Consider the following 12,331-nt stretch of genomic DNA (forward strand, 5'->3'; position numbering starts at 1 on the left):
GATAGGGTTCAAAGACTGCTCATCTTTTGTACTTTAATTACTTGTCACAAATAACTGTTTTGTTAACAACCCTGATATAAAATTGTGGCTCTTTTTTTAATGGCCTAGCTACTCAAAAGCACATCCTAATTAAGTAAAAATCGTAAGATCCTAAATACTCTCTTCCTACCAAAAAAAAATGGAAACCAGTGGTTCTCAAGTTATGTTCTGTACAAGATTCTGAGTTGGTATTTCATGGCCTTTCAGAAGAGGGCAGGTCTCCCCCCTTCCCTACTTAAATCAGCATCTCTGCCTCTGTCTTACGGATTTGGGTTTCACAGTCTTGGTGCTTCAAAATATTTGAAGACCAGTGATCTTGATAGCTTGGAAGCTGCCCCCGCCACCCGCCCCCCGCACCCCGCCTCGCCCCAAGCTTCTTTAGGAAACACGGGAAGAGTGGTGTAAAGAGGATTAAACTTAAGTTCTGTGTTTCCCCTTCTCATCATCATTTAATTCTTTCATTTACCTCTGTAAGATAACCTCCTATCTTCGTATCTTCAGACCAGTGAAATTAATGGGCTTTGAAAAAGGTTTTCTGCCCTCTTTTCTAGTTGCTTTAGCTTTTCTCCTGCCTGCCTCACCAGGTGTACGTCACTGCTGAGAGCCGCTTTAGCACCCTGGCGGAACTCGTGCACCATCACTCCACTGTGGCCGACGGGCTGGTGACAACATTACACTACCCAGCGCCCAAGTGTAATAAGCCCACAGTCTATGGTGTGTCCCCCATCCATGACAAATGGGAAATGGAACGAACAGATATTACCATGAAGCACAAACTTGGGGGCGGTCAGTATGGAGAAGTTTATGTTGGCGTCTGGAAGAAATACAGCCTTACGGTTGCTGTGAAAACATTGAAGGTGGGTTGCTGAGAATTACAGTTTCCAGGCTTTTTTTTTTTTAATTTGTGCTGAATCACTTGGAAATATGAGTGTGCCCTTCTTTAACTTTGGAACGCTTTCCACCCACTGGTGCCAAGCACATCAACAAATTGATGATTAACCTTAGTGCCATTGCTGACAGTGCAGGGGCAGATTATTCACTGCAACGCAGTGAAACCCACATGTGGGGAAGGTTGGTCTCTGGAGGCTGTTGATGTAGGTCTTAGTGGAAGGTTAGGAGCAGATTTTAAGTTATAAAAGCAAAACAAGCTGTTTTGCTTCCTGAGGATGACCCCTGCTGGATAGTATTGTTCATGCAGTGCTCAAGGATCACGGGCTCTCTCTTCTGTCCTTGAGCTCTCTGCCTTGTGCTCCCCCATCTCTCTTAGATCACTTTTTCTTGTTCCTAACAGTCACAGAAATCTTTTTCCTGATGCCGTTGTCTTCTTTAAGCAACCTAGTATCCAATTACAGTGTTGTCACTCATTCCATTCTCTGAAGATCTCCCATATGCCTCCGTAGCTCTGGCGTATCCTGTGTAAGAGCTGCTCTTTGGCTATGAGTGTAATCAGTTCTGGTCAGCAAACATTTATTAAGCATATTTTGAGTCTGAGACAATATGCATGGCTTTGCAAACATGTATTGCTCCTTAAGGAATTTGTCAGGAAGACAGATGTGTAAACAGCTAACTCTTCTCTCTGCTCTTTTGAAGGCTTAGCTATCTAGGGAAGTAAACTGTCAAGAGCACTGAGTTATCCATCCAGGTCTCCTAGGTCTCAGTTGTGATAGGATGCGGTGGCTGAATTTTGCTTGCCCTTGTAATTTTCACTCCAGTTTCAAATATTGGATAAATTTGGGGACACTTTTCTTTCTTAATTGGATGTCTCTGGAGCATATTACTGGTTCTGATAAAATTTCTTTAAGTAATATTAGCTAAAATATTCAAAAGATACCTCCTTTTAAAGCTGTAGTTTTAGGATTGTGAGTTGACTCAAATGATTAAAATGGGGGTTTGTCCCTCTCCTGTTTTGTTTTTTGTTTTTCTCTTATTTTTCCCCCTTTCCAGGAAGATACCATGGAGGTGGAAGAGTTCCTGAAGGAAGCTGCAGTGATGAAGGAAATCAAGCATCCTAATCTGGTCCAACTATTAGGTGAGGAAGCTTGCCTGAACCATAGGTTTCCTTGAAGGTCCTTGTCTCCCATCCCCGTAATTTGCAAATGCTGCTTTTGAATCACCATGGTGGAAGCTCCAGGTGCAAATCTGCTTCAGTAGATGGTTGTCATTTTAATCAGCAGGCTCTCTGTTTAAAATTGCCCTGGAACGGGGTCCTGGCTGGCTCAGTAGAACATCTGACTCTTGATCTTGGGGTCATGAATTCAAGCCCCATGTTTGGTGTAGAGATTACAAACATAAATTAATTCAACAGATTTTAATAAAAATTGCCCAGGAAAAAATGGCCTGGATTGATTACAATATATATAACTGCCCAGCTTGTGGTAATTGCCCCAGATTCAAGGTTAGAATCACTCAAAATGATACCAAACCAAACATTGTCACAAAATATTTTTACAAAATAAAGAGACATAAAGAACTTTTGAAAAGCAGATTACAAATTGTGGCCACACCCATCGGTTTACCTTGCTAAGCAGCAGGTGGTAGCCTGTGTAGAATGGCTCCTCACCTGTTCAGGTCACAAAGAAACTAGTGACTGAACTCTCAGCCCTTTTGAGAGGAGGGCCAGTTTCTTTGGGGGTTCACCTTGAGCCAAATTGTCCCAAAGGAAATAGTCTCTTGTTGATTCTTTACAAGGAATCTGCCGTGTATCAGTGAAATCCTTGACTATGGAAGCAGTCTTTTTACAAAGCATGATACGAGCTGGGCTCACATGCTCTTCAACATACACACAGTTGCTGTTAGTTTTGGATAGATATTGTTAGTGTGCAGGTGAGGATGGGAATCACAGGCATATACAGAACTCAAGACATTTTGGTCTTCTTGACCCCTTATGGAATTAATGCTTTTGCCCAAACAGGCAAATACTCAGATGCATGTGGATTTCCAGAGAATGATGTCGTGGAAGCCAACAACACCTTCATCTTAACTTTGCTGTGTTATTTTAGGAGAATGTGATGGTGAGAAGGGAAAAGATAACTGCTGAGCTAGACTTTAAAATGTGTCTGTTATTCTTGCTGAAGTGGTTGGGAATTTTTGGAAATATACTAATAAAACAAGCTCTGTTCTTCAACTATCAGGTGTGTGTACTTTGGAGCCACCATTTTACATTGTGACTGAGTACATGCCGTATGGCAACTTGCTTGATTATCTCCGAGAATGCAGTCGAGAAGAGGTGACTGCAGTTGTCCTGCTGTACATGGCCACTCAGATCTCTTCTGCAATGGAGTATCTAGAGAAGAAGAATTTCATCCATAGGTATGTAAAGCCTGGTTATTGCCTGTGACTAACCATGAAGCTACCTTGCTTGAGGTGCAAATAAAAGAATGTGAGAACCTTCCCAGAAATTTCCAGATGATTCAGAAAAGCAATTTTCTCTTTCATAGGGCTTGCCTACTATAATGTGATTTCCAGCTTATAAACCTACTGTATTTTGGTTAAAGTATTAATGGGCCTTTGCTAATTCTCAAAACAGAATGCTCTTTATTTTGCCCAGGACCATTTCGAAGAGCCTTTTGCTCTATCTAATGGCTTAATTTTAAAAATAGTTTTCTATCTTGGTAAAGAACTTAAAGTAAAGCCTTGTAGAAAAGCATCTTTTGCTCACCTCTGAAACCTCTCTCAGTGTACTCGTAAATAGGAAGCCATTTTCTGAAGTCTGCCTCATTCTAGTATCACAACTGCCTCTTGATGATGACTCTACAAGTGACAGATAATTAGTGACTTTCTGCCATGTTAGCAGCTGTCAGCAGATGCTGCTGTGTCTGTCAGCATGGACTTACCAACTCTGCTTGTAGCGCAGAGAACCGAGAAGAGAGTGTTCATGACCATTTTCCTCACCATCTGAATGGAATCACATCAGGGTTCTCTTCTCCACAGAGATCTTGCAGCCCGTAACTGCCTAGTGGGAGAAAACCATGTGGTAAAAGTGGCTGACTTTGGTTTGAGTAGACTGATGACTGGAGACACCTATACTGCTCATGCGGGAGCCAAATTTCCTATTAAATGGACAGCACCAGAGAGTCTTGCCTACAATACCTTCTCAATTAAATCTGACGTCTGGGGTAAGGTCGGAAGGGGCTTCTGTGTCTGTCATTTTATGTTTTTAAACAAATGTTCTTAATTATTTAGAGCTTCTCATTTATGTAATCAGTAAACTCTGCCTTGACCCCCATCCTTCATCAGTCATTCAGCAAGAATTTATTGAATACCTATTATCTGCCAGGCATTGTGTTAGGCACTTAGCATAGAAAAATGTAAAGAAGAAAGTGGGGAAAAAAAAAAAACAAGTCCCTGCTTTCAGGAAGCTCATAGTCTAGATCTAGGATTGCATTGGAATTTTACTGATCCTCTCTCTGTGAAGCTCCCTGTTTTCCATAGCTCATTTTCTGAGTACTGTGACACAGAGTAGCCTCTTCTTTTCAAAGAAGGCATGATGGAATTGCACCTAGAGTTTATCCTTGTAACTAACTCATCTTGTTTTGGTTGCCCTGGAAAGCAGTCTCATTTAGCAGAGGCTCATGGACTGAACAGGTATAGAAATTTGGGTTGTAGGCCAGCAGAAATAGTTGTAAGATGTTAAATCACTTTTACCAGAAATCTCAAACTAAGAAATAATGTGTGACAAAATCAACCAAATTTTCTTTGCTAGTGTGATTTTTCCCCCTGATTTTAAAGGAGTTCATTTCTATTTTACTCCTTTAATATTAGCTGATCTAAAAACTGGAACTCATTAAATAGATCATAGACTGTTCTAAGAGTAGTTTGGTTCCGTCCCAGACTTTTATGGTCATAATTTATTCTCCCTCACTACAGTAAAAGGGATCTAAATAAAAATTGGAAAATTTATGGGGCACCTGGGTAGCTCAGTTGGTTGAGCATCGGACTCTTGGTTTTGGCTTGGGTTGTGATCTTGGTGTCTTGGTGACGTGGGATCGAGCCCTGCTCGCACTTAGTGGGGAGTCTGCTTGGGATTCTCTGTCCCTCTCCTGCCCCTCCCATCCCCACTCACACGATGTGTGCTCATGCATGCTCTTTCTCTTAAATAAAAACTCTTTTTTAAAAAATTGGGAAATTGGGGGTGGCTGGGTGCCTCAGTCATTAAGCGTCTGCTTTCAGCTCAGGTCATGATCCCAGGGTCCTGGGATCGAGCCCCACATCGGGCTCCCTGCTCAGTGGGGAACCTGCTTCTCCCTCTCCCACTCCCCCTGCTTGTGTTCCCTCTCTCGCTGTGTCTCTCTCTGTCAAATAAATAAAATCTGTAAAAAAAAAAAAATTGGGAAACTTACAGAAACAGCCTTGAGGTTATATCTGAAGCATTTTGTGGCAGGTATCTTAGAAGGACAAGTTCAGCTGTAAGAACTAGAATGCTGTAAGAATTAGAAGAGTATACTAATGTTGTAACAGTGTGAATGTTATCCAAAATTTGAAGAGAAGTTACCTAATAGTATAAAATAGATAACAAATCAGAGAAGAAACATTCAGCTTTTTTTTTAAAATCCCTTTTGCAGCTTTCGGGGTACTGTTGTGGGAAATTGCTACATATGGAATGTCACCGTATCCAGGTATTGACCTGTCTCAGGTGTATGATCTATTGGAAAAAGGATATCGAATGGAACAACCTGAAGGATGCCCCCCTAAGGTTTATGAACTTATGAGAGCATGTGAGTGTTTTCTTTTATATTTTAATTTTGAAGGGTTAAGTCAGTGATTCAGCATGATTAACAAAATAAGAAACTGTTTTCCTCTCAGTGTTAGATTTAATCCAACCTCCTGACATATAAAGGGTTGGTCAGGGGCGCCTCGGTGGCTCAGTCAGTTAAGCGTCTGCCTTCAGCTCAGGTCATGATCTCAGGGCCCTGGAATTGAGCCCCACGTTGGGCTCTGAGCTCAGCGGGGAGTTTGCTTTTCCCTCTGCCTCTGCCTCCTCCCCCCCGGCTCTCTCTCTCTCAAATAAATAAATAAAATCTTTAAAAAAAAAAAAAAAAGGTTGGTCATTGATCAGCCAGTTGGCATATATGATAAACCATCAAGTTTAATTGGAATCCTAACAACAGTTGTCCATGGTCCATGTATTGACTAAATTTCCTCAAACCAGTTGCATAATAAGGATAATAAGAAATTGGGTTTAGGGGCGCCTGGGTGGCTCAGTCGTTAAGCCTCTGCCTTCGGCTCAGGTCATGATCTCAGGGTCCTGGGATCAAGCCCCACATCAGGCTCCTTGCTCAGTGGGAAGCCTGCTTCTCTCTCTCCTACTCCCTCTGCTTGTGTTCCCTCTCTCGCTGTCTCTCTCTGTCAAATAAAATCTGTAAAAAAAAAAAAAAGTTGGGTTTAGAGTTTGGGTAGGGGAAGGCTGCTTTCAACCAGATAAAAATGATTACCAAAGACTGTAGAATACTTGAAAGTAACCTCTCATGAATAAACATAAGCATCTGACTTCTTACAGATGAGAAAGCTGGAAGGTGAGTAGGGAATTAAATTGCATTGTGTTTAAGCATATGTCTTGTTATTTTCCCTATTGTCCTGTTTTTGTCAAAGTGAACTCTTAAGTTCCTCCTTTCTGATATCCCGTTATATTTCTGAACATGGACAGCTGATTATAAGGTTAGAATGAGTTTGAAGATAGGTCTCACTTCTTTCATTTTTCCAGTAGAAAACAACTTTCCATTTTAGAAACCATTTCCCTACCCCTCTTTATCCCTGTAGTAGAAAGAATAGAAGGACCAGCCCTAGGAAATGGTTTATTACACCTGAGTCTGGAACTGAGAAGCAGCCGCCTCACTGTCATTGTGAACATCCTGGACCTCTGCTTCAGTAGCCTCACTCACAGGTGTGCCACTGGATATTTAATTTCTGAAAGGAGCTTTCAGTATTTCCTTCTTTGTTACATAGGCTGGAAGTGGAGCCCTGCCGACAGGCCTTCTTTTGCTGAAACACATCAGGCTTTTGAAACCATGTTCCATGACTCCAGCATTTCTGAAGGTGGGAATCTGGCAGTTTACTGGTGGTGGCCAGGTCTGGGTGGTGGTAGGGGTGATAATTAACATTTCAAAAATGATAGGCTCCTCTAGTTTGGGACTCCATCTCAGGGGACTGAATTAATTCTTGGCCTTTATTCTTGTTTTGTCCTTTTTTTTTTTTTTTGCTATTTTTAAATGTGTCTCTGTCTCAAGCTTATTTCTAACATTGAAATTGTATTTTAATTAGGAATTCAGTCTCTTCATAAAGAGAAGAAGTTTGGTAGTTCTTAAAGCACCAACACTTAACCATATATGGAAGGGAAGAAAAAATGAGTATGAAGAATATTCCACCTCCCTGAACCATATCTACAAAGACAGTAGCAAACTCAAATCATGAAAGCAATATCCAGAAATTTCATTTCTGGAAATAGATCTTAAGGAAATAATTAAGGGTATGAATAAAGATTTAGCTACAAGGATGTTACATCAGCGTGTAGTTTTTAATATTGAAAAATGAGCAATTTAAAAATCCAGTGGGATGCTAATTATTACATTCACACAATTGAATATTTAAAATGATATTCTAAAATATGTTGACATGGAAAATAGTTTAAAAATGAGCATATTAAGCTATGAACAGTGAGAGCCCTTTTCGTATCTGAAAAACCGGTGTATGGGTGCCTGCAGGCAGCTTCTGACATGAGTACACGGCGACTCTACAATTACATGCTGAAGTCAGACAGTACACTTGTTATGTAGACAGGCTGTTCCTAGAGAGCTAAAAACAGAATTCTTAGTTATGTGTGCTGATTGGATTCTTCAGTACAGCTCCAGAGTTTTGCACATATTTTTCAAATTTTTTCTTTCCTTCATAATTGAACATAGAGCTTACGACTTAAGTTCAGGTTTTAAAATACAAGAAGAGGAAATCAGGCAAGTTGAATTTTGTTGTCTTCCATTAGCGAAATATCATTTCTGATAAGAAAGGGAAAAGTACAACATTGAAGTTGAATGAAAAGTATTTTCTTCTTAGTCCTTTGCTAGCTGAAACTTGTGCACATCACCCTTTGGGCCAGACTGAGCAGCTGCCCCTCACGGCCCTCTTCTTTCCTCACTGTGCTTTGCCTCATGTGGAGTTCAAGTGGTAGGAATCATAGGCTCCATTTCTTTGGTGCTTCTGTGTCAGCTTTTAACTTCTGTTGAATCCTTAGTTAAATATTTCTGTTTCTCTTGAAAATGTTCTATCCTTTTAGAAAATCAACCATTATCAAGTTTCAAAGGTAATTGCAATTCAAAATTGCTAAACAAGAAATTTAAGATTATTTAACCCGTATTTTATTAAGCGTTTAATCTGTGGCAAGCACTTTACTGAAGACACAGAGATAAGACATAGTTCCTACCTTAAAAAGATGTATTTATTGGTTAGTTGTGAGTGGAAGAAACCTAACTCAAGCTTTCCAAAGCAATAGAAGGAGGATTTATTGGCTCATAACCAGACCCTTGTGTGGTTCAGAGTCAGTAGAAGCCACAGACTCAAGTAGCTTCGGGACTTACTCCTTCCCCAGCCACTCCCACCCAGTATCACTTTACTTTTGCCTCTACGTTGATCTCATCCTCAGAATCTTCGAAGAGGCATGGGGCACAGTTGCTAGCATCCTTGAGGTCATATCTTCATGCTTACGTCTGTCTCCCAGATGCTGTATATAGCAGCGTAGGAAAGGAGTCTCGCTGGCCTGGCTTGGGTTATATGCCATGTACCCATTCTTGTGGGGGAGTCAATTTTTAAAATAGTTGCCCAAAAATGTAAGAAAAATCACAATATATCACAATTTAGTTGATCTCACTTGCTTCATTTTTGTTCAGGAATGAATAGCAAAGCATGCCTTTGCCCTAGTAGAAGCCACAAAACACATAACCCTGTTCAAAAGGGTGAACACTTTTTCAGGAGCCTCATTTGCTTCATTTGCATGAAATGAAATGAAATGTATCCATCCTCCTTCTTGGTGTAAGGTACAACCTCAAAATAAAAGTAACTCCAGAAATCTATCCGCTTTGTTCAGCCTCTGAACAAGCACTCAGTAAACAAGTCTAGTCAAATGATATGAAAGCCTATGAAACCATGCTTCTTAACATTACTCCTCATCAGAGAAGTCCAAAATGGAACAATGAGATAGCACTGTATCCTAGCACCAGAATGGCTAAAATTAAAATCGAACCCAAAAACCTCATAATATCAAACTCTGGCAAGCATGCAGAGTAACCAGAACTTTTATACAGTGCTAGTGGGAGTATACAGCCATTTTGGGAGACAGTTTGGCAGGACCCAGCGAAGCTGAATTATGTGCACCCTGTAACCCACCGGTCCTGCTTCTGGGTATGTACCCAGCCGACGTACGTACGATTCTGAAGCAAAGGACACGTAGCCGGGTGTTCCTAGCGGCATATTCACAATAGCCCCAAACCAGAAATAATGTAAATATCCATCAAAAGAGGAACGGCCTGATTTTGGTAGATTCACACGTTTGGACAGTACGCATGAAAGCCCCTGCCACGTGCAACAGCGCAGAGGGATCTGCAGTCATGGTGTTGAGCCAAAGAAGCCAGACATAAAAGAGTCCATACTCTGTGATTCCATTACATATTTTGGTGCTCTTTTCTCCAGTTTTTTTTCTCAGTTGTATATCTTTTCTGAAAAGAAAACCTTTTCTGTGTCATGACACTGGTCTGATCAGTCCCTTCTTCCTCACAGAGGTAGCTGAGGAGCTTGGGCGAGCTGCCGCCGCCTCATCTGTTGTCCCATACCTGCCCCGACTGCCGGTACTTCCTTCCAAGATGCGGACACTCAAGAAGCAGGGGGAGAACAAGGAGAATATCGAAGGGGCACAGGACGCCACAGAAAATTCTGCTTCTAGTTCAGCACCAGGTATGGGTCACTAGGCGAGTAGAATGAAACGTCTCATTCCAAGAACCTTGGGGTATGATGCTCGATCTCCCCTTTCTGTCCGTCTTCCCTGAGGAGGGACCGGCTGGCGTTGAAACAGCTCCCGCTCTTGTGCCCGGCCCCGCAGTGCCAGCGGTAGTCCCGCTCTCTCCGTCCGCCCCACAGCTCGGCCTCCCGCTCTCTTTCCTCAGCTCCCAAGTCCCAGACGCTTAGCGTCTTTACAGTTCTGGCAAAAACTGCTTCTTTGAGCCTGATAGATGAGGCCAGGGTGTGCTGTGGTTTTTAGAGAAAAGACAGATGTCGAGGTGAAAACCAGCAGGTTGTTTCTTCGCATTTATATCCCATGTTGTATTTGGAACTCATCGGTGTGAAATAACATATTTATTAGTTTCCTCTGAGTCCTGCTAATACCTGACATTTAAGAGATCCTGACAAAACTTACAGTGAAGCCTTAGTTACTCAAGTGTAATGGAGTCACTGTTTGTCTTTCACATTACTGATTGGCCATTTCTCATCAGGGTTCCTTAGAGGTGCACAGGCCCCTAGTGGGTCCCCAGCATTGCCTCGAAAACAAAGAGACAAGTCACCCAGCAGCCTCTTGGAAGATGCCAAAGAGACATGCTTCACCAGGGATAGGAAGGGAGGCTTCTTCAGCTCCTTCATGAAAAAGAGAAATGCTCCCACACCCCCCAAACGCAGCAGCTCCTTCCGAGAAATGGAGAATCAACCCCACAAGAAATATGAACTCACGGGTAACTTCTCATCTGTTGCTTCTCTACAGCATGCTGATGGGTTCTCTTTCACTCCTGCCCAGCAAGAGGCGAATCTGGTGCCACCCAAGTGCTTTGGGGGGAGCTTTGCACAGAGGAACCTCTGTAATGACGATGGTGGTGGGGGCGGGGGCAGTGGCACTGCTGGGGGCGGGTGGTCTGGCATCACAGGCTTCTTTACACCACGCTTAATCAAAAAGACACTGGGCTTACGAGCGGGGAAACCCACAGCCAGTGATGACACTTCCAAGCCTTTTCCAAGGTCAAACTCTACATCTTCCATGTCCTCAGGGCTTCCAGAGCAGGATAGGATGGCAATGACCCTTCCCAGGAACTGCCAGAGGTCCAAACTCCAGCTGGAAAGGACAGTGTCCACCTCTTCTCAGCCAGAAGAGAATGTGGACAGGGCCAATGACATGCTTCCAAAAAAATCAGAGGAAGGTGCTGCTCCAAGTAGGGAGAGACCAAAAGCCAAACTTTTGCCCAGAGGAGCCACGGCTCTTCCTCTCAGAACCCCCTCTGGGGATCCAGCCATTACAGAGAAGGACTCTCCAGGGGCGGGGGTGGCTGGAGTGGCAGCCGCCCCAAAGAGCAAGGAGAGGAATGGTGGGGCGCGACTTGGCATGGCTGGAGTCCCAGAGGATGGCGAGCAGACAGGCTGGTCTTCTCCGGCCAAGGCTGCAGCAGCCCTCCCAACCACTCACAACCACAAAGTGCCAGTCCTTATCTCACCCACTCTGAAGCACACTCCAGCTGACGTGCAGCTCATTGGCACAGACTCTCAGGGCAATAAATTCAAACTCTTATCTGAGCATCAGGTCACATCCTCTGGAGACAAGGACCGACCCCGACGGGTAAAACCAAAGTGTGCCCCACCCCCACCCCCAGTGATGAGACTACTGCAGCATCCGTCCATGTGCGCAGACCCCATGGAAGAGCCGACCGCCTCAACTGCAGGACAGCCCATGGCAGAAACACAGGAAGGAGGGAAAAAGGCCGCTCCGGGGGCAGTGCCCGGCGGTGGGAAAGCCGGGAGGCCAGTGATGCCTCCCCCTCAAGTGCCTCTGCCCACATCTTCCATCTCGCCAGCCAAAATGGCTAATGGCACAGCAGGTACTAAAGTGGCTCTGAGAAAAACCAAACAGGTGGCTGAGAAAATCTCAGCAGACAAAATCAGCAAAGAGGCCCTGCTGGAATGTGCTGACCTACTGTCCAGTGCCATCACGGAGCCTGTGCCGAACAGCCAGCTCGTGGACACTGGCCACCAGCTCCTCGACTACTGCTCAGGCTATGTGGACTGCATCCCTCAAACACGCAACAAATTTGCTTTCCGAGAGGCTGTGAGCAAACTGGAACTCAGCCTGCAGGAGCTGCAGGTGTCTTCAGCGGCTGCCGGCGTGCCCGGGGCCAACCCTGTCCTTAATAACTTATTGTCATGTGTACAGGAGATCAGCGACGTGGTACAGAGGTAGCCACTGTGAGCCTCGTGGGAAGACGCTCACAGCTCTGAGGGGAGAGGGAGAGGGGCTTGTTTTCCTGTGTTCTTGTTTTCAAAAAATGAAAGACTGATA

General features: G+C 43.6%; 1 protein-coding gene across 4 annotated transcripts in view; it reads left to right on the forward strand.

Annotated features, from left to right (window-relative positions):
• The window catches only part of ABL2 (ABL proto-oncogene 2, non-receptor tyrosine kinase), a 106,693-nt gene extending 94,362 nt beyond the window's left edge, over positions 1-12,331 (forward strand). For 2 of the 4 annotated variants that reach the window (XM_028121565.2, XM_028121566.2), the window contains 9 exons: positions 624-896; positions 1,984-2,068; positions 3,171-3,348; positions 3,970-4,154; positions 5,601-5,753; positions 6,982-7,071; positions 9,799-9,972; positions 10,509-10,742; positions 11,052-12,331. In XM_028121565.2, coding sequence (XP_027977366.1) covers positions 624-896; positions 1,984-2,068; positions 3,171-3,348; positions 3,970-4,154; positions 5,601-5,753; positions 6,982-7,071; positions 9,799-9,972; positions 10,509-10,742; positions 11,052-12,232 — 2,553 coding nt within the window. In that variant the 3' untranslated portion in view covers positions 12,233-12,331. Of the gene's footprint in view, positions 1-623; positions 897-1,983; positions 2,069-3,170; positions 3,349-3,969; positions 4,155-5,600; positions 5,754-6,981; positions 7,072-9,798; positions 9,973-10,508 lie in introns of all 4 variants that reach the window. The other 2 variants (XM_028121563.2, XM_028121564.2) reach the window with 1 other exon arrangement.

The sequence above is a fragment of the Eumetopias jubatus genome, unplaced genomic scaffold (assembly GCF_037043125.1).
Source record: "Eumetopias jubatus isolate StellerSeaLion01/CBP00866 unplaced genomic scaffold, mEumJub1_p1.0 scaffold_12, whole genome shotgun sequence".
NCBI classification, from domain to species: domain Eukaryota; kingdom Metazoa; phylum Chordata; class Mammalia; order Carnivora; family Otariidae; genus Eumetopias; species Eumetopias jubatus.